We start from the raw sequence: 20,731 nt of genomic DNA, 5'->3' as shown, positions 1-20,731 counted from the left end.
ATTATGGTGGCTTCTCTTGTTGCAGAGCACGGGCTCTAGGAGCGCGGGCTCAGTAGTTGTGGCTCGCAGGCTCTAGAGCACCGGCTCAGTAGTTGCGCTGTGGCATGTGGGATTTTCCCGGACCAGGGCTCGAACCCATGTCTCCTGCATTGGCAGGTGGATTCTTAACCACTGCGCCACCAGGGAAGTCCCTATTTATTTGTTTATTTATTTATTTATTTATTTATTTAATTTATTTTGACTGCGATGGGTCTTAGCTGCGGTGGGTCTTAGCTGCGGCACGCGGAGATCTTTAGCTGCAACATGAGGGAACTAGTTCCCTGACCAGGGATCGAACCCGGGCCCCCTGAAGTGGGAGTGTGGAGTCTTAACCACTGGACCACCAGGGAAGTCTCTAGCCAGAATTTTTACAGGCCTAAATCTAACCCCGTCTCCAGTGACCACCCCTGCACTTAGGAGAAAACCGACCCCTCTCTGTGGCCTGTGAGACCTGCAGTCTGGCCCCTGCCCATCTGTCTAACTCAGTCCACTTGCCTTTCCCTGTGTCCTTTATTCTCCAGTCTCTCTGGTCTTCCTTCTGTCACTACAACAAGCCAAGTTCATTTCCACCTCTGGGTGTTGACTTTAGAATTCCCCTTGCCTGGAATGACCTTCCTTTCCCTCCTTTCCGGCAAGAAAGACTCCTGCTCACCCTGCATCCCGAGGGCTGAAAACTTCCTGTTCATTCTTAGTGAAAAAAAAATAGTTCCTGTTCAGGGGGCTCTCCCCGGGTGCCCCCGTTTGTTGTGGTCACTGGTGCACTCTTCAACCCCCACCATGGCGCTGGGCACAAAGTTAGGGCCACAAGGAGAAACAGTATTCAGTGGTGGCCCAGTCTGGTGAGGAAGAAGACCCCTAAATGAATGCATCTAATTAACCTGGCAAGAGCTATAATGTGAGGAGATGGGGCGCTCAGGAGAAGAGAGTCAGGGGAAGAGTTGGGGAAGGTCTTGAACTTGACATTGTATGCATGTGAGCATGAGTGAGGGTGAGGACTGGCATGTGCCAAGGCCCAGGGGTGCAAGTTTCCTCCTGCTGGGGCTTCACCTCTTCGTCTCCATCCTGGGGTTTGCAGATCCAGGAGGATGAGCTTGAGGGCTTCCCAATCTGTACACCTCACCAGGGGTGTGCAGATTGACCGGGAGAAACTCCTGCCTAAAGTGGACAGCCACCTCTTTGATGTCCGGGGCTCAGACAGTGCCAGGCTCTGGCTAGGCTGCTGGGACTTCACCTCATTTACTCACTCACTTATCCAACAATATTTGTTGAGCTCCTACTACATGCCAGGCACTGGTGCTTGGCCTTGGGGATCCAACGTAGAGAGAGACAGTGAATCTGTGGGCAAACCATACATAATAATAAACACTGACACTTACTGGGTTCTCCCCACGTGCAGGGCACTGTTCCTAGAACCCAGATGATCTCATTTAATGCTCAAAACATCCTTATGAGGTAAGTGACAAGTTATTGTAAGAGCCAGCAGCCTCCTCAGGTGAAGTCGGGGAAACCTCTGCGGACTGGCACTTTTGCCAGAGCTAGGCTAGGAGGGAAGCAGCTTTGTTAGGGGCAGGGAAAAGAGCTTTCCAAGCATGTGGAACAGCAAGTGCACAGGCCCTGAGGGAGCAAAGAGCCTGGTTATCCAGCAGGTTCCTACATCTCCAGGAGACAGGCTCTTTGCTCCCTCCCGCACAGTCCAAGGACCTCTGATGGCCCACAACTCTGGGCCAGGCTTCCAGACCTCTGGCTCCGCCCGACGCACTTCCCTGGAGCAGCGGCTCTCCTCGGAACCCTCCGTAAGGTCACTAGCCCCAGGGCTGCCCCGGGCCCCAGTCTCCTTTTCCGCCTTGAAGCTTCAGCGCAACGTGGCCCCGCCCCTGAATCCGGCCCCGCCCCGCCCCCCAGCGCCCGCCCCGGGGCCAGTCCCAGCGCGCATGCGCCTCGACGTCCGAGGCTCAGCCTAGCGCTAGGTCTTGCTGCGTTCCCGCCGTGGGTGTCTGTGCCTTGACCCTCTCAGCCCGCCTGTGAGTGTCCCAGTCAGGGTCTCGTAGCCCCCACCGGCCCCACTGTGGCGACTGGTACTTGCCGTGTCAGGGGCAGGGAGGGAGGATGTGTGCGGAAAAGACTTGGGGTCAAATGCTAGTGCCACTTCCTGCTGCCGCTCTGGGTGCCTTAGGCAAGTTACTGAACCTCTCTGAGCACTGCCTTTCTCATGTGTACCCGGGGCGCCTCCCTCCTGGCCTCACTGGATTGTTTTGAGGATAAACGGAGATGATGTGTGTGCAGTGTTGAGCCGAGGGAGATGGCTTGCTGAGTGGCCACTGTCCTGAGTACCTTGGGCCTCACTTGTGCCTCTCTCTCAGCGTCCTCCATGGTCTCTTTTCTCTCATTTCTCTTCTCCCCTCCTCCTTTCTCTACCTCTTTCTCTGCCTTTCCTTTTCTGGGTCTTTCAGGGTGTTTCTCTCTGGGTCTGGGTCTCTTTCTGCTTCTCTCCCTCTGTCTTGCCATCCTAGCACTGTCATGGCACAGTCTGGGGGCATAGCAGCTGGACTTCCTGCCCCCCTTGTAGCTCTCTGGAGTGGGGCGGGTGGGGAGGCAGAAGCGCCAGGCTGAGGGCAAAACAGGTCCTCTCCGACGTTGGGTGTCTGCTCTCACTGTTTCCTGCCCGTACATGGGTGTCAGCGCTGAGGTTTCCTTTCCGGCCTGGCACCTGGAAAGGTGGTGGTAGGGCGAGTCTCCCCAGCCAGCAAGTGCCAGGCCTGCTCTGCTGCTGGCCACCCAAATGGCACTTAGCACAGAGGTGGCCTGGTAGGGTGGGGGTAGCTGGTATTGGCCCTCTCCCCAGGTCTAGCTACATCATTTGTGGAGTCCACTGCAAATAAAATGCATGTCCTCTTGCTCAAAAATTAAGAATTTCAAGATGGTGACAACAGTGCATTAAACTAAGTGTGGGGTCCATCTGAGGGCAGGGCCCCGTGTGACTGCGTGGGTCACTCACCCATGAAATTGGTCCTGCTTCCCTCTCCTATAAATCCACTTTTCATTATGCTCAGTAAATTTCCTTATCCCTCCACTCCCGGGGCAGATGAAGGGGGGAAGCAGAGCTAGCTAAGTCTAGCCCCACCCTTAAGAAGTTCAAAGTGCCATGGGAGGGCTTCCCTGGTGGCGCAGTGGTTAAGAATCCGCCTGCCAATGCAGGGGACACGGGTTCAAGCCCTGGTCCGGGAAGATCCCACATGCCACGGAGCAACTAAGCCCGTGCGCCGCAACTACTGAGCCTGTGCCCTAGAGCCTGTGAGCCACAACTACTGAACCCACGTGCCACAGCTACTGAAGCCTGTGCACCTAGAGCCCGTGCTCCGCAACAAGAGAAGCCACCGCGATGAGAAGCACGTGCACCTCAACAAAGAGTAGCCCCCACTCACCGCAACTGGAGAGGGCCCGCGCGCAGCAACGAAGACCCAACACAGCCAAAAATAAATAAATGGAAAAAAAAAAAAAGTGCCATGGGAGGGGGTGTGGACAAACACCCAGCCTGGTTGCTCAGCAGGCACGAGGGAGCTGGGGTAAAGGCTCAAGCTCCAGAGTCCCAGGCCCAGAATTCACGTATGTCCCAGCCCTGCCACTGACCCTTCACTCTACCTCTCTGAGCCTTGGCTTTATAGAATGAAGGCACCTGCCCACCACCCCCTTCCCCAGGTGGGGTATGGGCGTGAAATGCCATTGCTTGTACACAGAGGCTAGGGAGCAGGGCGGATAGGACCAACTCTGCAGCCAGTCTCCAGGTTTTACTAGCAAAGACACTTTAGGCAAATGTCTGTAACTCAGTTTCTCATCTTTAAAATGAAGATAATAATAGACTTGCTATGTATTTACAGTAGCCAAGACATGGAAGCAACCTAAATGTCCATCGACAGATGAATGGGTAAAGAAGATGTGGTACATACATACACAATGGAATACTACTCAGCCATAAGAAAGAATGAAATAATGCCACTTGCAGCAACATGGATGGACCTAGAGATTATCATACTAAGTGAATTAAGTCAGAAAGAGAAAGACAAATACTATATGATATCACTTATATGTGGTATCTAAAATATAACACAAGGGACTTCCCTGGTGGTCCAGTGGTTAAGACTCAGTGCTTTCATTGCCATGGCCCCGGGTTCAATCCCTGGTCAGTGAACTAAGACCCCACAAGCCACGCAGCACAGCCTAAATAAATAAATAAATAAATAAAATATGACATGAACTTATTTATGAAACAGAAACAGACTCACGTAGAAAAGAAACTTATGGTTATCAAAGGGGAAAGGGGGTGGGGGAGGGATAAATTAGGAGCTTGGTTAGCAGATAGAAACTACTATATATAAAATAAACAACACGTCCTACTGTATAGTACGGGGAACTATATTCAATATCTTGTAATAAACCATAATGGAAAGCAATATGAAAAAGAATATGTATATATACATGTATAACTGAATCACTTTGCTGTACACCAGAAACTAACACAACATTGTAAGTCAACTATCCTTAAAAAAAAAAAGTAGAGTTGCCGCGAGGATTAGGAGTTACTTCATGTAGGTGCTTAGAACAGTGGTCAACACATAGTAAGGCTCAGTAGATGCCAGCTGTTTTTACTATGTTGTTGCCTGTGAAAGGTACAGTATGTCCAGGTTAATCCCTTCTGGTTGGTGGGGAAACAGGAAGGGCTTCTGGAGGAAGAGGTGTTTTGAAGGAAGGATAGATATTCATAGTTGTGAGGGTGACACACCCTGAACACAGCAAGCCTGGTGACTACAGAGGTGTCCAGTTTGAGGCCTCTTAGGAGCACCTACCACCAACCTGGTGCTTCTCATTTTACAGATGCCAGTGGCAGGATGAGTTTACACATGACTCTGGAGTGTTACACATGAAGACTGAAGATTTTTGTGCGTGCTTTAGGAAGATTAATTCATAGCTGAATACAGGTTAGATTGGAAACAGGCCAAAAAAAATAAAAAGCTGGTAGCATTAACACAAGAAAGGAGGGGAAAGACGTATGAGGTAGTGAATTTGGAGAACATGGCAACAAACTGGCTGTACTGCGGAGGCACAGGCCTCTGGGTATCCAAGCTACTGGGAACACTCAACACTGTTGCTTGGGCATCTATTATGTGCCAAGCTCTGCGCCAGCTGTGGGGGATGACATGGTGAGCGACAGTCTGACCCCTGTCCTGGTGGAGCTTCCCAGCTAGCTGGGGTGACTGATTTTAAAGGAGTCCTAAAAACCAGTAGGGTGCTATGGCAGCATATGACCCAGTCTTGAGCAGGGTGGGAGATGGCTTCCCAGAGGAAGTAACATGTAAACTACGGAAGGTGTACCGACAGAGGGAACAGCAAAGGCCCAGAGATGGTGGAACTGAAGTTAGCTATGAGGGTGGAGGGGAGTAGGAGGGGCAAATGGTGAGTGAGGAAGCTTGGACTTCATCCTGAGACAAACACACTAATGGGTTTTAAATAGAGAAGTAGTCAAATCTAAGAGAAATGTTCTGCCTGCCAACATGGAGGACAGGGGGCTGGCCTAGAGGCTGGGAAGCCTCAGGGCTCCTGCTGGGGTCAAGGTTCTGGACAATGCTGGCTTCACCTAGGGTGGTAGGCATGAGGTCATCGAGAGGTGGATGATGGGGCTCCTGTGATATTTAGATGGCAGAATTGACACTCTGCCTTCCCCCTGCAACATGGAACATGGCCACATCCACATCCAACCTCAGGAAGTGGCCTGGGAACCAGCTCACCGTCCAGGACTCCGTGCTTTTCCAGAACGTGCAGCAGAATTGGAGATGGTCCTTAACAGCTTGGTGAGTAGGATGGGCAGGGATCCCCAGATGCCCTGAAGGTAGTGATGAGAGCCTCCTCAGGACCTCCCGGGTGGGATTTCAGCTCTCCTGAGATGGTGCAGTCAGGGCTGAGGGCAGCACGTCGGACAGTCGTCTAAAGGCTGGAAGCCTGTACTCAATAAGAAGCAAGACACTGTGGGACAAATGCCGAATGGAGCCTGTCTGGCACACACCTTGTGCGGTGACCGCGAACAGCATTGTCCTTGAGAGGCCTGTTCTACAGCTGTAGTGGTTGGAGGTTGGCCTTGGCTAATGGCTGTCCAGGATGGCAAGATTAGAAACCCCCAGGCCCACTCTCAGGAGAGCATCACAGGGGTCCTTCCCAGCTCTCCTTGAGGACTCTGTAGGGCCACTCCAAGCACTGCTTTGTGGGGAAGGGGTGGGGGTCCAGTAACCTCATACTTAAATTTTCACATCTATTAAGAAGTTCCCCTTCATGAAGTAAAATGTTTTGGTGTTTCCATAAGCAAGTGCTGCTTTTTGATATTCAAGAAAAGAAGGCAAGACAAGTAGTAGAGGCACATAGCAGTTCTGCTGCTAACTCAGGGATGAAGCAGGAACTGCGGGCCTGGGGTGGGGGGAGGGGGGGGAGTGGGAGGCGAGAGCCTGCAGGACCTTCTGACTCTTCCTCTTTCACATGGGCCCACACACACACACCAAGGCAGAAAAGGTGTTGTTGTTGTTGTTGTTGTTGTTTTTAAAACCTTTTTATTTAAAAAAAAAAAAAAACCAAATCAAAATATTTCCCATTGGAGGCTATTTCATTTTTTGTCTTTTAAAAATTTTATTACACAAATATCTCCCATTCCCACATGTCAGAGGAAAGATGTCCTTGCTCTTTCTAAAACCAATAGTGGAGAACGTTTAGAAAACAAAAGTCCAACTAGCTTCCCTCCTTCCCTGGCCCAAAATAACCCCAATGTGTCAACTGAGATAGCATGACTTGTCCCCTTAATGCTTACATTTAATTTAATTTTTTAGCACAACATTGGAGATTGACTCTAAATCAGCAACAAAAAATATATATTTACAATATTTCTCCGAAAACAAAAACACAACCAAACCCTTTAAACATAGTGACTTTAGGAGTTTTATTTATGGAGCAGTTATTTTTTAATCACCAAGTGATTTTATATTATATATATATATAAATTTTCTTCCTTTCCTTGTGGTCTTTCGCCCCGGTGCTCGGAAAGATGGAGGCAGGGTGTCTGGTCCCGCGGTCTGAGGAAGGCAGGCTCTCCTGGCAAGGCCGTGTCTAAGAGCAGATTGCAGGAAATTCGGCGGAACTCCCAGGTTCCTCTGTCCCCAAAGACAGACATTTCTTTCCTCCACATGGACCAACCCTCACCTCTAAAAACCATTTTCCCCCTCACAGTCCCAGAGAAAAGGAAAACCCAGCAAGGGCACAGGTCCATTGGCTGCCACTCATGAGCTCCCTTTTCTGCTGACCAATTTACGTGCGCGGTAAAAATGCTTGTTTTTCCAAACCAAAAACAACAAAAACAGAAACCAAAACCCAAAACAAACCATCAGCTTGGAAATTTCTGTAGATGAAATGTCCCAAAGTCAGAGGCACTCTCCCGGCACAATCCCTGCTCTGAAGGGGTCTCTCCACCTCCCCTTTTATAAAAAGACAAGAAAACAAAACAAAGTAATCTTTTCAGTATTTTCCACAGGAGCAACCAAAAAAAGGCAGGAAGCTTCCAATTATAGGTCATTAACAATAATATTAATAAGGTTTTTGCTCAATACCCAGGGTTCTTTACAGAGAAGTTCCCCTAACTGAGGCACTCTGGAATAAGTCACTGGCATTTCCTCAAAGTTTCAGCCCCAGTTGGCTGGGGCCTGGAGACCAATGGAAGGGGCAGAGGGTCACGGGAGCAGACTGCTGCTTTTAAGGTGCAGCCAAGAGAATCAGCAGATTGGAAGAAACAGACACAATGCCACCCCCTCCCAAGACCCAGTTTTCTCTTAGGAGGCCTGTCAATGCCAGGGTCAAAGCTGGGCTAGGTGGCAAAGAGGGAGCCCCTCTGCCTCTATTGCTTTGGAAGTGGCAAGGGTGCATGTGGCGTCTCTCCTTGGGGTGGCTCACACTTCAGACCCCTGGTGCCTGGGCTCCTTCCCCTCGCCCCGAGGGCTTCAGGAGGAGGAGAGCCTGAGACTGGGCTGCAGGAAAGGGGCCAGGAAGGGATGGGCTAGAGGACGAGAAGGTGGGGCAAGGTTGTGCTATCGCTATCCTTACAGATGGGGAGCAGAGTGCAAATCCGCGTCTATCATTTATAAGCTCTTGCCACAGGCTGCTGCTACTGAGCATCTCCTCACACACTTAAATATTGACCCAAAAGAAATTCCGACCTTTCTTTCCATTTTTTTTTTTTTTTTTTTAATTGCAAAAAGCTCTCTGCTGCCCTAGAGAGAGGATCTTTGGACAGGCCGTTCAATGCAAAGTAAGAGGGGGCAGCTGATGGGGCTCGACACAGGGCGGTGGAGTGGGAGATACCACGCTCCCCTCCTTCCCTCCACACACACGCTTAATACACTCAGCCACACACACAGAGGCACATGCACACCCCCTTCCATGGCTGTAGGCAGAGGGCAGGTGACTGGCTTCTAAGCAGGACCTCCCACCCCTCCAAAGGTGCCACATCAGTGAGCCACCGGGGCTAGACACAGGCCTGGGCTCTGGTGGCTACGGGACACCTGAGGCCCAGAGCCTGCTGGGAGGCAGGTGGGGACTTGGCCTAGTTCTCTGATCCCCCCCAGCTGGGGGAGATAGGCTGCTCCCTCTGAGGACACGCATCCTGGGAAAGCCCTATTCAGGCGGGAATAAGGTAAGCGTGGAAAAGGGCAGGGCAGGGCAGGGCAGGCCGAAGAAGGAGGGGAACGGGGAGATGGTGCCTGTCTCAGAATCTGCCTGGGAAGCAATAAAATGGGGGTGTCCCTGGGGTAGACAGTTCCAGCTCCTCTGAAGAGCCTCAACCCCAATAAGTGCAACAAGGACTTCACAGAAACTAGCAGGCAAGTCTGGGCTGGGGGAACCTCATTATGTGAACTACCACGAGCATCGGACAGGATCAAGCTAAAGGAGAGGAGAGGAGGGAGAGCACAGACACAACAAGAGGTTTTAGACACCTCAACAGCACCAGTGTGATCTGCATGGGGCTGGCATTCCTGGGGCTGCTGGCCCCTCCTGCATAAGCCGGGAGAGTGTGACGGAGGAGAGACACGCACTGGACACCATAAGGAGAACCTGGCCACGGAGACAGGGCCACTTTCTTCCCTGGGAGTTTGCTCAGAACCAGGCACTGCTGGGGACCATGGATGGGGAGGAGGACCCCAGGGCCCAGTGCAGATGATGGTTGCACAGACACCCCAAACTGAGAGCCCAGCCTCCAGGCAGGCGAGTGAGCGAGTGGGTGAGCAAGCGAGCAGGCACTGTGACAGCACACAGCCTGTGCTTTCCCCTCAGATCAATTTGCTACCCCCTTCTCCTTAGGAGGGAGAGAAACAGGCAGGTAAGCCTGGTGTCCACCACCCTCTCTGCCCCGCCTGTAAGGGAAGGGCTCAAGGGACAGGAGAGCAGAGAGGGAGTGTGACACTGGCCTCAGAGCCCGTGCAGGGTCGGGGAGAGAGGCTCTCCTGGCTGGGGAGTCAGGGGAAGATCGGTTTCCTGTTCAGTCTGGGCTGGGTGTGTCTTAGCTGATCTTCTGTATCAGCTTCTCGTCAGACAGGCAGTAGAGACTGTTGATGGACAAGTCTGAGATGAAGTGCTCGCAGGCTTTTCGGGTGATCTGCTTGCATCCTCGAAGGTCGATCAAGGTGACGTTGGCGATGCGCCGTAGGTAGATCAGGGTCTGGTCTGTCAATTTATTGCAACCTGTGGGGAAAGTGACCACAAGGACAATGCTATGTACACACAGCCATAGGAGCCTCAATTTCCCAGCTTTCCCTCAAAATGCTGAACAAAAGCCCCCTTTTTCCCATAACTACCTGGCTCAGAGACCAGAAGTGCCATCAGCACGGCGGCCTCTGAAGGCCCCCTGCCACCGCACTCCCTGCGCTGCAAGGCTCACCAAACTGCAGCTGGGGGGTGTCCGTGCTCTTAGGCACCTGACAACTGCTCGAGGCCTTAGTTCCCATCAGCTAGCTACACAAGGGACAGAGTTCCATGTCCTTGTCCAGATGTCAGGAAACAAATTATCATGGTTTAGTCAACAGACCATGTTCTTTCTGTTCTACTGGTCAAGCTCCAAGGAGGGCTGGGCTTCTGGGAGGCAGGGGGCAGTTTGTCACAAAACATCACAGCGCCATACCTGCCATGTTGAGCTCTGTGAGGGAGTAACGAGTGGAAGACCCAACAGCGGTGAGTAGATTGGAGGACTGATCTGTCAGGTGGCTGCAGTGACTGAGGTCGAGTCGAGACAGGAGGGGCATGTGGCGAATGATGAGGCGAAGCGTGGCATCTGTGATGTCAAGGCCCGCCAGCCGGAAGTCGGTCATGTTCCGGAGCTTGCTGCGATTGTCCTGACCTGCACAGGCAAGAGAAGGGCCTAGATCAAAATTCTCAACTCTAGTCCAGCTCCAAAGCTGCAGGCAGCTTCAGCTACTTGCTGGCCAGGCCCCCCCTGCAGGGGTTAATAAGCAGAACTGCCCACACGCTTCCCTTCAGGGAGTGAGCAGTGCGTGGGGGCCGTTTCTAGGAAACCAGACACGTTTTCTTTCTTCCCAGCTGCTGGACTGTGCCTCACTTACACAGCAAAGGGGTATGTGTGGAATGCTCCTCTCCTTCCCACACTCCCGCACTTTTCTAGACTATCATGGAAACAGCTTTCAATGTTCCACCTCAACCGTGAAGCCTTCCTGGACTTCCTCGGGCTTATACTCTCTAAGCCCCAAGCTCCACTAACCCACAAAATGGACTTACTCCTTTCTTTGTTGGTAGTTATCTATAAACAGGTAACCTGTACTTGTACGCAGTCCATCATTCTGTTTTCAATTTGCATTTTTCTACTCTTCAACAGCATCAGAACCTTAGCTTCTGGGAATGAAGTTCAGCTGAAAGACAAAGCTACCCCAAGAGGAGCACAGAGAAGTCAGGCCCAGAGCATACCTGGTTTATCAGCCGGTGGAGTCAGCAAGTCCCGAATTTGAGGGTCCTTGATTCCTACTGCCCACCGAAGATCAAGGGTCCTGAGAAGGGGGCAGCTGGAGGTGCTGAGGGCAGAGACTGCAGACCAGGAGCAGCCTGCCAGGAGGAGGTCTTTCAGTCCTGCAATGGAAGGAAACAGACACGCAATAATACACTCTACCGGCCCATCCAAAGCCTCAACTACCAGCTGATCAGACCAAGGTAAACAGATCCCCAGTCTAATGGAGAGAGGGACCATGTCCTAATCTTACTCTAGTAATCCAGCTCAAAGACTCCTATGCTTTCCTAAATTACATCTAACTCTGGTGGTAAAATGGATTGCTTAGTTCCTACCAGAGTCATGTAAGTGTGAGTGACTTCCTCTTTATCCAAGACCTCAAAATGCTTAAGGGAACAAGGCCTTACAAGGGGCTGATTGAGGCAACATCTTACTCACATTTCCTCTTCAGTGGCTACGCTGAGCAGGCCCGCAGGGCTGGCAGCAGCACCTGACCCCGTTCCCGTCATCGTCTATCGCAGTGACTGGCCCGCCAGTCCAGAGTGGCACTGTGGGGACTGGCAGTTAAGGTGGCCCAGGCTACGTCTCTTGCTAAGCAGAAAGGCAACAATGGCACAGACTGCTGCCCTAAATTGCCCTAAAGCAATTCTAAGAAGCGCTGCCAACAACGCAGCTTTCCCTGCCTGCCCTTGGAAGGACAGCGCAGGGCTGCTCACCTGGCAGCCTATTGACGAGCCACGTCAGTTGTTTTTTGGAGATGTTGGTCCAACTGAGGTCGAGGCTAACTGGCTGCCTCTTGATGATGCCACTGAGAGCCTGGGGTACAATAGCCTTACACCTACTCAAGTCAATTTTTGTCCAAAGTCTCTTGTCGCAGCACCTGTGACAGAAGGAAAGAGAACTAGCTGTCGATACCTGATGTCCCTTGTCAGAGGAACTTCACCACAGGCTGCTGGAGGCTTCTGGGAAAAGCAGAGCACCTGGAGGATTCACCTTCCCTAGATTCTTCTACATGCATACAAGGATCATGCCCTGTCATTTTTTTGCCTCAGAGAATAGGGATTACTTGACCAGTTCACCCTCATTTACTCTGGATGGGCTGAGAACACAGCACAATTGTTAGGGACACACAATAAAACAATATACTATAACCCCTCATCTGCATTAAAATGGTATGGCTCCCATCAAAGTATATATAAGGGAACATTAAAAAATTTCTTGACTTCTCACTGCTGGAAGCTACTAGGCTTCCCTCTACTCTCCCCCTCATCACAGTCTCTCCCAGCTGCCTGAGACGCAGGGCGCTACGTGGCACATCCACAGTTCATTTTGCCTTGAGCTCCACAAAGAGCCATTACTGTATTAGGTCGAAAGAGGCTCTTTATTAAAATCAGGCCTGGAGAGTCCTCTACCACCCTTGGGTTTCAGTGCTATCTTTACATTTTCTAGCCAGTCCAGACCAGAACTGAAAGGGAGAGGCCTGCCCTTCCACTGCAATCTACAAGTCCATAGGCCACAAATAGCACTGCAACATGCAGGCTTCTGTTTCATATTTTACAGTTCCTGCTCCCCAGCCTGGCTCAGAGTCTGGCTGGCAGGGGAAGAGGAGACGGCACATAATGCGAGTCTTATGTGGCTTGGCCTGGAAACTGAGGAATAGAGCCAGGCAGGCCCACTAGCCCTATGAAGAGAAATATTAGGAGAATTTGGGTAGATCACATATTAATTCAGATTTGGGAAATAAAAAGTTTGCAAAGAATGGAGTCTTTATTTAAAGACTGAAAAAACTTCACCAATGGCACACGAAACTTCTATGGCAGAAACAGGCTGCTTACAATAGAGCAGGGGGTCTCAAACTTTAATGTGTATCAGAATCCCCTGGTGGAGAATTTATTAAAAACAGATTGCCTGGCCCCGCCCCCGAGGTTCTGATTCAGTAGGTCTGAGATGGGCCCTGAAAACCTGACTTCTAACAAGGTCCCAGGTGATGTCACTGGTCCAGGCATCACACTCTGAAAACTACTGCAATGGGATTTGACCCAGATATAAAGGATATGTCCTAGGGTCCAGGAGCTTAAGGGAAAACAATGCCCAGTGGAAATCTTTATCACCTCTAGGGATCCCCCCCCTCCCTTGTCTTAACGTTTAACTTGAGAAGAAATGGCAGGTCTCATTAAGAAGGACAACTAAGTCTCAGGAAGCTTCAAAACTGAACTGCTTGCTGGAGAAAGGAATTCCAATCCAGGTTTAGAGGATGAGAATTAAAACTATGGAAAATTGTGAGCCTGTGAGCACCTTCAGAGTTTTTTAAAAGCATGTATACCTCTCTCGTTAGATGGAGACATAACTGAGGCAGGGGCTTAACAGCAGTCATCTGTGTCACCAGCACCAGGAGAGTGACTGGCGTATCACAGGCTCTCAGCAAATGCATAACAAGTTCAGTTGACTGTGGGGTAGGGGGATTATGACTCTGAAGTTTTAGCACAAACTACAAATCCATCCCACAGGCCCAAATGTACAAATCCATTCTTAAGTCCAGTAAAGAGAGATGGGAAAGTAGCAGGGAGAGGAGGCAAAGGGCCAAATTTCCCTGATGACACCTGTAGGCACAACTGGCCACATCTTTAACAGGACCCACCGTCTGGGGGACAGACTGGGTTGATTTAATCCTTTAGGACCCGACAAGCCTCCAGATGCCAAGACACATGCTGTTCTCATATGGAAACCTGCCACCTACTCCCGTACCCCTATTCCTGATCCCTGTATCCCTGCTCACCATTTATACCACGTCTTGCACACTCGCATACATTCACAAAGTTCTCTGCGGCTGAGGTAGCGGAAGACAGACATCCAGACCTCCCGCTGCATCCAGCTTTCGTCTCCATCCTGAGCCCAACTGCCCCGGCCATTCAGCCTGGCTGCACCCCCCTCCTCTGCACTGTCATCTTCCTCCTCCTCCTCCTCCTCTTCCTCCTCCTCTCCCCCCAGCCCCTCCTCATCCCCACGCTGGGGGGTTCGGGCTGGGCAGTGCTGCACTAGCACACGGGGGGAATGGCGAAGGTTGGCAGAGGAGGCCGTGATGGCCTGCAGCTTGGGCACAATGGATGTCCCGTGGAGCTCTTTGGTGGGCCTCTGTAGCGTGACAGTGAGGTACGATCCCCGGATCTTGGCTTTCTCAACTTCAGACAGCTCCTTTTTGCCGCTGGGATTGTTCTCCTTTTCCCGTACCATGGTGCGCTCTGTGGCCTGCAGCCGCAGCAACTGCCGCCGTTTGAAGCGCTCATCGCGGCTGGCACTGTGGTGGTCGCTGGGGCCGGCCCCAGGGGATGAACGAGTCACCACGCCCCGGGGGGAGGCCGGGTCGTGGATGAGCTGCAGCATGGAGGTGGGCGAGTGAGGTGGGGGCGTGAGGGGCTCGTCGCAGCTCCGCAGGGGCCGCAGAACTTTGGCTTGCACGGCTTCTTCGTCGCTCTCTTCCATTTTCCGCTTCTGCAAAACAGGCCCCCAAACGCCACGTCAGCGCCTCATTTCTTCAAAACCCTCTACACTTACAGGGTCAACCTCACTGTTGCTCTCAGAAGCCTAGCGAGAAGGCAGGCCACTGCTTTTCTATGGGGAAAGGGATCTCTGCATGCTGCACGGTGGTCATCTCCTCCGTCTGCAATCTAGACTCTGCCAGGATCAGCAACTGAGCTCACATCTGTGCTGGAGAAAGCTGATTACAGAGCAAAACCCTCGAAATAGGTCACTTGGGAAATCTACCTGTGACAGAAAGGTCTGTGTCCAAGTATAGAGGAGTGGGATCCAAATTTGGGCTGCATGATTCCATAGCCTGCCCTATTCATCTCTTGTCCCAATTTTTTGGTTATAATTCCCTGGGTAAAGAAATCCTTTAAAGAGGCCACAACTCTACCCCTATGCCATCTGACCATTTTAAACACCCAAGAGATGCTTCTGTCGGAAGAAAAGCAGCCTACGTATATATGTGAACTAGGATGCTGATTGTGATAGCAGTAAACACTACTGACTTTTAGCTCTACCAGGGTCTAAGCTCGACCCTACCAGGCTGCTTCTTCCACTCAGCGCCCCACGCTGTCCCGGGAGACCAACCACAGGTGAGAGATTAAGCCGAGAACGAGAAACTGCACTGCTCCCAGAGGAATCTCCTCAGGATGAAAATGAGGAATTCAAGTTTGGTGAAGCCAACATCTCACAAAAAAAGCACAACCTCACCCTCTGCCACTTGTGCTCACCGGTCACTTGTCCCTTCCTGGAGCCCACCTTGGCTGTGCTGCAATGAAGCCTAACCAATGTGTTCCACTAGGTATCGTAGCAGTAGTTCAGATTTTCCTTAAGGAGACGTTTTGTGTCCCTATGCAAGAATTCTGCTCCCTTTTCTCCTTATATTCTTAGATCACTATGGTTGGAAGAGAATGACCAACTTTTGGGTGCTGGCTTTTACAATGCATTAGAAGGTAATACTAAACACAGTCTCTGCCAATCCATCTGCTACAGCAAGCGCCCACCACCACCACCACCACCACCAGTGAAGACATATGTAAAAGCTATTACTAAAAGAACTTGATGCTAGTATAAGAACTTGGAATAAGGAGAACTTTAGCACTAGTCAACTCCAGAAATCCTTGCCCTCAAAGATATTTAAGACTGAAAATTCAATGACCTCAGTGCCTAAGTGGGAAGAAATAGAAAGAAAACAAGGAAACGTGTCCCGACTCCTGCGCAGGGTACCTGGAATGATCCACCAGGGCATGGATGACTGACACGAGGCCAATGGCCTCCTCTGTATGTGCCCTTAACAGGTCTTGCCTTCCTGGCTGGAGTAACCAGCGTCTTTTTGGTCCTTTGACATGACTGGTGACCACTGGACCAGCAACAGTAGTAGCCTGGGGCCAAGGTCATGGCACTGATCCCCTCCAGAGGAGGGACGGCCTCTGTAGGACACAACTGGGCACGAGGGCAGGGCTTTCTGCCACAAAGGTGAAGATGACAAAAATGTAACCTGCCTAACTGGAAACTCCAGTATACCACCGTATTTACCAGCTGACTCAGGTCACTGCCTCCCCTCAAGTTTCATTCCTCATGAGCAGCCCAAGCTCACCTCATTTCCCTCCTCAAACAGCCCAGCTGTGGCTCCTCTTTTTCAAGGGCCCCAAACTGTAAAAGAACCTCAGGAATTTGCAGACCCCCAAGGGGGACAATATTCAATAATACAAAAAAACAAAATTTAAAATTCAAAAGAAATATAATTAACCAAAGGAAAAAAAAAGATAGCAAACAAAACAGAATAAAAAATAATCTTGCAAATAAAGATGCAAAGGCAAACGTTATCCTGAGCTTGACGCTTCCTTCCTTCTCACAGTGCAAGTTTGGAGAAAGTTCCCTTACCTGGGTTTTCTCTGAGCTGTCTTCCTGGTAGCACTTTGGACACTCCCAGCAATTTGGCAATTCCTCGTTAAGCAAACCCTCTCCATCCATCTGTAGGCAGATAACGATGTTAAAAATCTGTCTCATTTAAAAAACAGACAAAACCCAACCTGTCTCTTAAGCTTCCTTTATCAAACAATAACACAGCCACATGGTTGGGAAGAGTTACCCACTCTTTAACACACTGGTCCACAGGGGAGAAAGATAGAGAACCATCTGGCCTCACTCCCAGACAGTGGGAAACTGGCCATCCTCACTCTTGGTTACCTGATCAAGTTTAGACTCCAAGAGAAGATTCCGAAGAGTCTGGGTCAATCTGGGGTCTCTTCCCCTGACACATACATTCTCCTGAGGGTCTCATGCCACTTTGTAAAAGGAACTGGACACACAGGAACAGTGCCAGTGTGATCTTGACAGTGGGGCATAATGGTTATGACTTAGTTATGGTTTGGGGTCTCTGTGACTCAACTGTTCAGTGAGGATAAATAACAATACCCATTTTACAGGGTAGTGGTAAGGATTAAATGAATTACATACTATGTAAAATGTTTAGAAAAATGCCTGGCATGTAGTAAACACTTTGTATTAACCATTGTCATCATCATGAAGATAATACCTTATTTTATCAAATCTAAGATGCATATTTTCACATTGGAATCTTCTGAAATTGGGCTGCTTCTCACAATTAACAGTGTCTTATAATCACTGTCAGCCAGGTGGCAGTCATAACATAGTTGACACCTTCAGGAAGACCAAGAAAGTACCAGCACCAATGCACTTTAGATTTAAAGAAAACTTAAAGAAGAAACAGGTCAGACCCAACTTCACAGCGTTGTCTTAAAGATTAAACAAGGGAGTGCATGTAAGAAGAGTGCTTCTTCACTCCGGCTGCACATTAGAATCACTCGGGGAGCTTTTGAACATGCCTGGGCCCAGAGTCCATGACAGAAGAGTTGACTCAACCTCTGAGGTTGAGGTCTGAACCTATTTTTTTTTTTTTGAACCTTCTAACTACTTTTTTTGGCTGTGCTGTGCGGCTTGCAGGATCTTAGTTAGTTCCCTGACGAGGGATTGAACCCAGACCCTCGGCAGTGAAAGTGCGGAGTCCTAACCACTGGACCGTCAGGAAATTCCTGTTACTAATTTTTTTTTTTTTTTAAAGCTCTCCAGGTGTGCACCAAGCCTGATACAGACTGAACACACATTAAATGTTAGCTGACAGTATTACTCTCACCATCTTTCAGGAACTAATGTCCAGAGATACAATGAAGTATGTAACAGAGGCGCTTAAAGGCATGAGGCATTCCAAAACAGACTAGGCTATTCCATGATGGCCTGGGGACTCCAAACATACCCACCAGAGGCCAGACTGTAAGCTCCATGAGGGTAGGAACCAGGACTATTTTGTGTACCGGTTTATCCTCAGGGTCTAGCACAGTGCCTGACATTGAATACAGACACTAAATCAAGAGCAGATGTCAGACCACTACATGACCCACAGCTGGTGGCCCACAGTAGGGATGCTGGCAGCCTCTCATGACAGATGTTCCACTTTCCCCTGCTCCACTCAGTATCTTTAGACATTCTATCAGCCGAGACCTCATGGGCCCCTTAGGCCTCTCCTCACCTGGAGGCAGCCAGGATGAACAATCTCGTTGCAGACACAGCATTCCATGAGTTTCTTCTCAAAATCCTGTGTCTCCTCATTTTGATCCACCTCTCCACAGAGGGAACACGTGACTGAGTGAGGCAGTCTGGGCTACAAGAGGACAAAGACAGAAACCAAGAAAAGAGCAGGCTTAGATTCTTATCATTTCAGCTTCCCTTTAACCGAAGATGGGACGATTTGGTTCCTGTAATTCTCCAGTAAACACTTGGAGAGCACAGAGACCAGGTGGTGAGAAGAGAGGTTTTGGCAGGAAAAAAGGCTAAGGAAGAAAATGGGGAGCATCAACTAGCTGAGGACAAGAGACCAAAAGAGATCGGTTTATTTTCAGTTGGCCTGTCCTTGGCCTCTCAGGTCCTTCCTTTCTAATCCACTTAAAGAGGGGACAGACAGCAGTGATTTGTCCTTCAAATGCTGGTCCCTCATTTGAAAATTGGCTAAGGCTGCAAGATTAAATTAGATTATTTTAAATATTAGATACCTTCCTTCTAAACCCAGAGAAAAAAGGGACAAAATGAAGAAAGCCATAAAGAGAGCAAAACCTTGTCTTCCCAACTCTGAAGTCTACACTATGTGTATTTCGGTCCCCTGGTACCACCCCCCCTCCCCCATATTCTTTACCCAGCAGATCACTCACTGCCAAGCACTGCCGGAGAACACAGGACTGCTTCATGCGACCAGGGCCCCCAAACTTCTTCATGTCCCTGCAGTAGTGGCAGACACCACACTCTCCTTGCACACAGGCTTTGCATTTTCGACATCGCACTCGTCTCCGCCTGGCTCCTGACACTATGGGGGAGGCAGCAGCTGGCCTCACAGGTGTTAAGCGTGGAGCTGGTTTCATAGTGTGAGGCTTTGTGATGGGGATGGTAGGAACCCGCACCTTTGGCCGGGTCGGGAATTTAAGCTAGAAAGAGAAAGCAGTGAGGTCAAACATATCAGGTAGCTTTAAGGACTGGAGGGGGTAGAACATTACACGGCTTGGCAAACTGTGGCCGGAGGGCAAACCGCCCACTGCCTGTTTTTGTAAATAAAATTTTATTGGAACAAAACCATGCTCCTTTGTTTATGTTTTGTCCGTGGGTGCTTTCAAGCGCAGTGGCAGAACTGAGAAGCTGCAACAGACTGTATGGCCTGCAAAACCTAAAAAAATTATCTTTATTTATTATATTTATTACCTACATATTATCTTTACGGAAAAAGTTTGCCAATCCCTTCAGACTACTTCAGCCCCATCCCTCACACTCTGCTGAGCTGCCCTTCCCTGAAGCTTTCTATGTACCAAAGTCATTCCAGGGGCACTCTAATATTTCCTTATCCTGAATATTACTACTCAGAATACATTCCTGAAGAAGACAGTAAACTACCTGAGGGTGAGACGAGTCTTGTTCTTTATTATTCCAAATCCAAGCTTACCACCTGGTACACAGGAGACACTCCAATAATAGTTAAGGGTGGAATAAATCTCTAAGGTATATGTTTATAATTTTAGCACTTGTATTTTACCCCGCTGGTTATCTTTTCAAGAACAAGGACTATGTCTTCCACTTCTTTAATTTCCCACTGTGCCTTAAGTACTTTTCTGACACAGAACACTCAACAGCCAGGGCCAGAAATGCTGTTTTGAGGCAGTCCCATGTGGCCATGCATGAGCCAAGTGGGACGACACTACTTAGGAAGGAGGAAGTGGTTCTTCAAAGACATCTTTTAGCTCCACACCTTTATATTCTGCCTAAACATTCCTGGAATGTGATGGCTCTGCAAGTTTTAGCTGGGGAACCAAAGAAGGGCCTAATTTATTTGCCGGACTCACGACCAGGATCAGAATGCTATCACTGACCTTGACAAAGAACAATATGGGAAAAAACTACACAGGACCTGACTGAAGAGGCATGAAAATTCATAACTGACAATTTATTAACTAATGGGTAACTGTTTTCCTCTCTTTTCAATTCAATACTGAAAAGTCCAAATTAAGGGGAACCTTGAGAGTGTGGTCTCACTCCAATATAGACACATTCTAGCCTTTTAAATGTGTATGCAATTATTTTAACTAGTTTTACATCAGATGTATGAAAATAATTGAGTCACTGGGCCAGAAGGATAGGAACTGATCCATTCTTGGCATCTGAACCTGGAGGCAGGTCTCCTAGTTTGACAGTTCTGTTAAGAGAGTCACCTCCAAAGATAGCCAATTATCCTGACTTAAGAGGCAAAACAGAACTGAGTAATGATTTTCTGTCAGTTTACACTAATGCAACCAAAGCTGTCTGCCTCTAGTTGTTCTTTTTCTTCCAGGCACAGTAATGGTTAGCCAGCAAAATGTTTCAGCAGCCTGAAGAATAATGTCTTACCTTATCCCTTTTCGGCCACTGTACAATAGGGACTCCAGTGAGGGCTAACTTGGGATCACTGTTGGCAAGCTCCTCCAGCAAAATCTAAGGGTAAGATAGGAGAGAAGAGGGGAAAAAAGGACACAGTGAACAAAGAGCCAACCACTCCTAACAGCATCCAGACTTAGCCTCAGTCCCCCTAAGCACCAAGGTGAA

The 20,731-nt window shown here is 49.5% G+C and overlaps 1 protein-coding gene across 5 annotated transcripts in view; it reads right to left on the bottom strand.

Moving 5' to 3' along the window:
* Window positions 1–6,993: 6,993 nt before the first annotated feature.
* Window positions 6,994–20,731, bottom strand: part of KDM2A (lysine demethylase 2A) — a 105,134-nt gene continuing 91,396 nt past the window's right edge. For all 5 annotated transcript variants that reach the window (XM_036859421.1, XM_036859426.1, XM_036859422.1 and 2 more), the window contains 9 exons: window positions 20,537–20,620; window positions 18,820–19,089; window positions 18,144–18,275; window positions 16,478–16,567; window positions 13,848–14,560; window positions 11,788–11,951; window positions 11,035–11,193; window positions 10,238–10,453; window positions 6,994–9,801 (listed from right to left, as the gene is read on the bottom strand). In XM_036859421.1, coding sequence (XP_036715316.1) covers window positions 9,620–9,801; window positions 10,238–10,453; window positions 11,035–11,193; window positions 11,788–11,951; window positions 13,848–14,560; window positions 16,478–16,567; window positions 18,144–18,275; window positions 18,820–19,089; window positions 20,537–20,620 — 2,010 coding nt within the window. In that variant the 3' untranslated portion in view covers window positions 6,994–9,619. The remainder of the gene's footprint in view (window positions 9,802–10,237; window positions 10,454–11,034; window positions 11,194–11,787; window positions 11,952–13,847; window positions 14,561–16,477; window positions 16,568–18,143; window positions 18,276–18,819; window positions 19,090–20,536; window positions 20,621–20,731) is intronic.

Source organism: Balaenoptera musculus, chromosome 8, assembly GCF_009873245.2.
Source record: "Balaenoptera musculus isolate JJ_BM4_2016_0621 chromosome 8, mBalMus1.pri.v3, whole genome shotgun sequence".
Lineage (NCBI taxonomy): Eukaryota > Metazoa > Chordata > Mammalia > Artiodactyla > Balaenopteridae > Balaenoptera > Balaenoptera musculus.
This window is presented reverse-complemented; position numbering and strand designations above follow the sequence as displayed.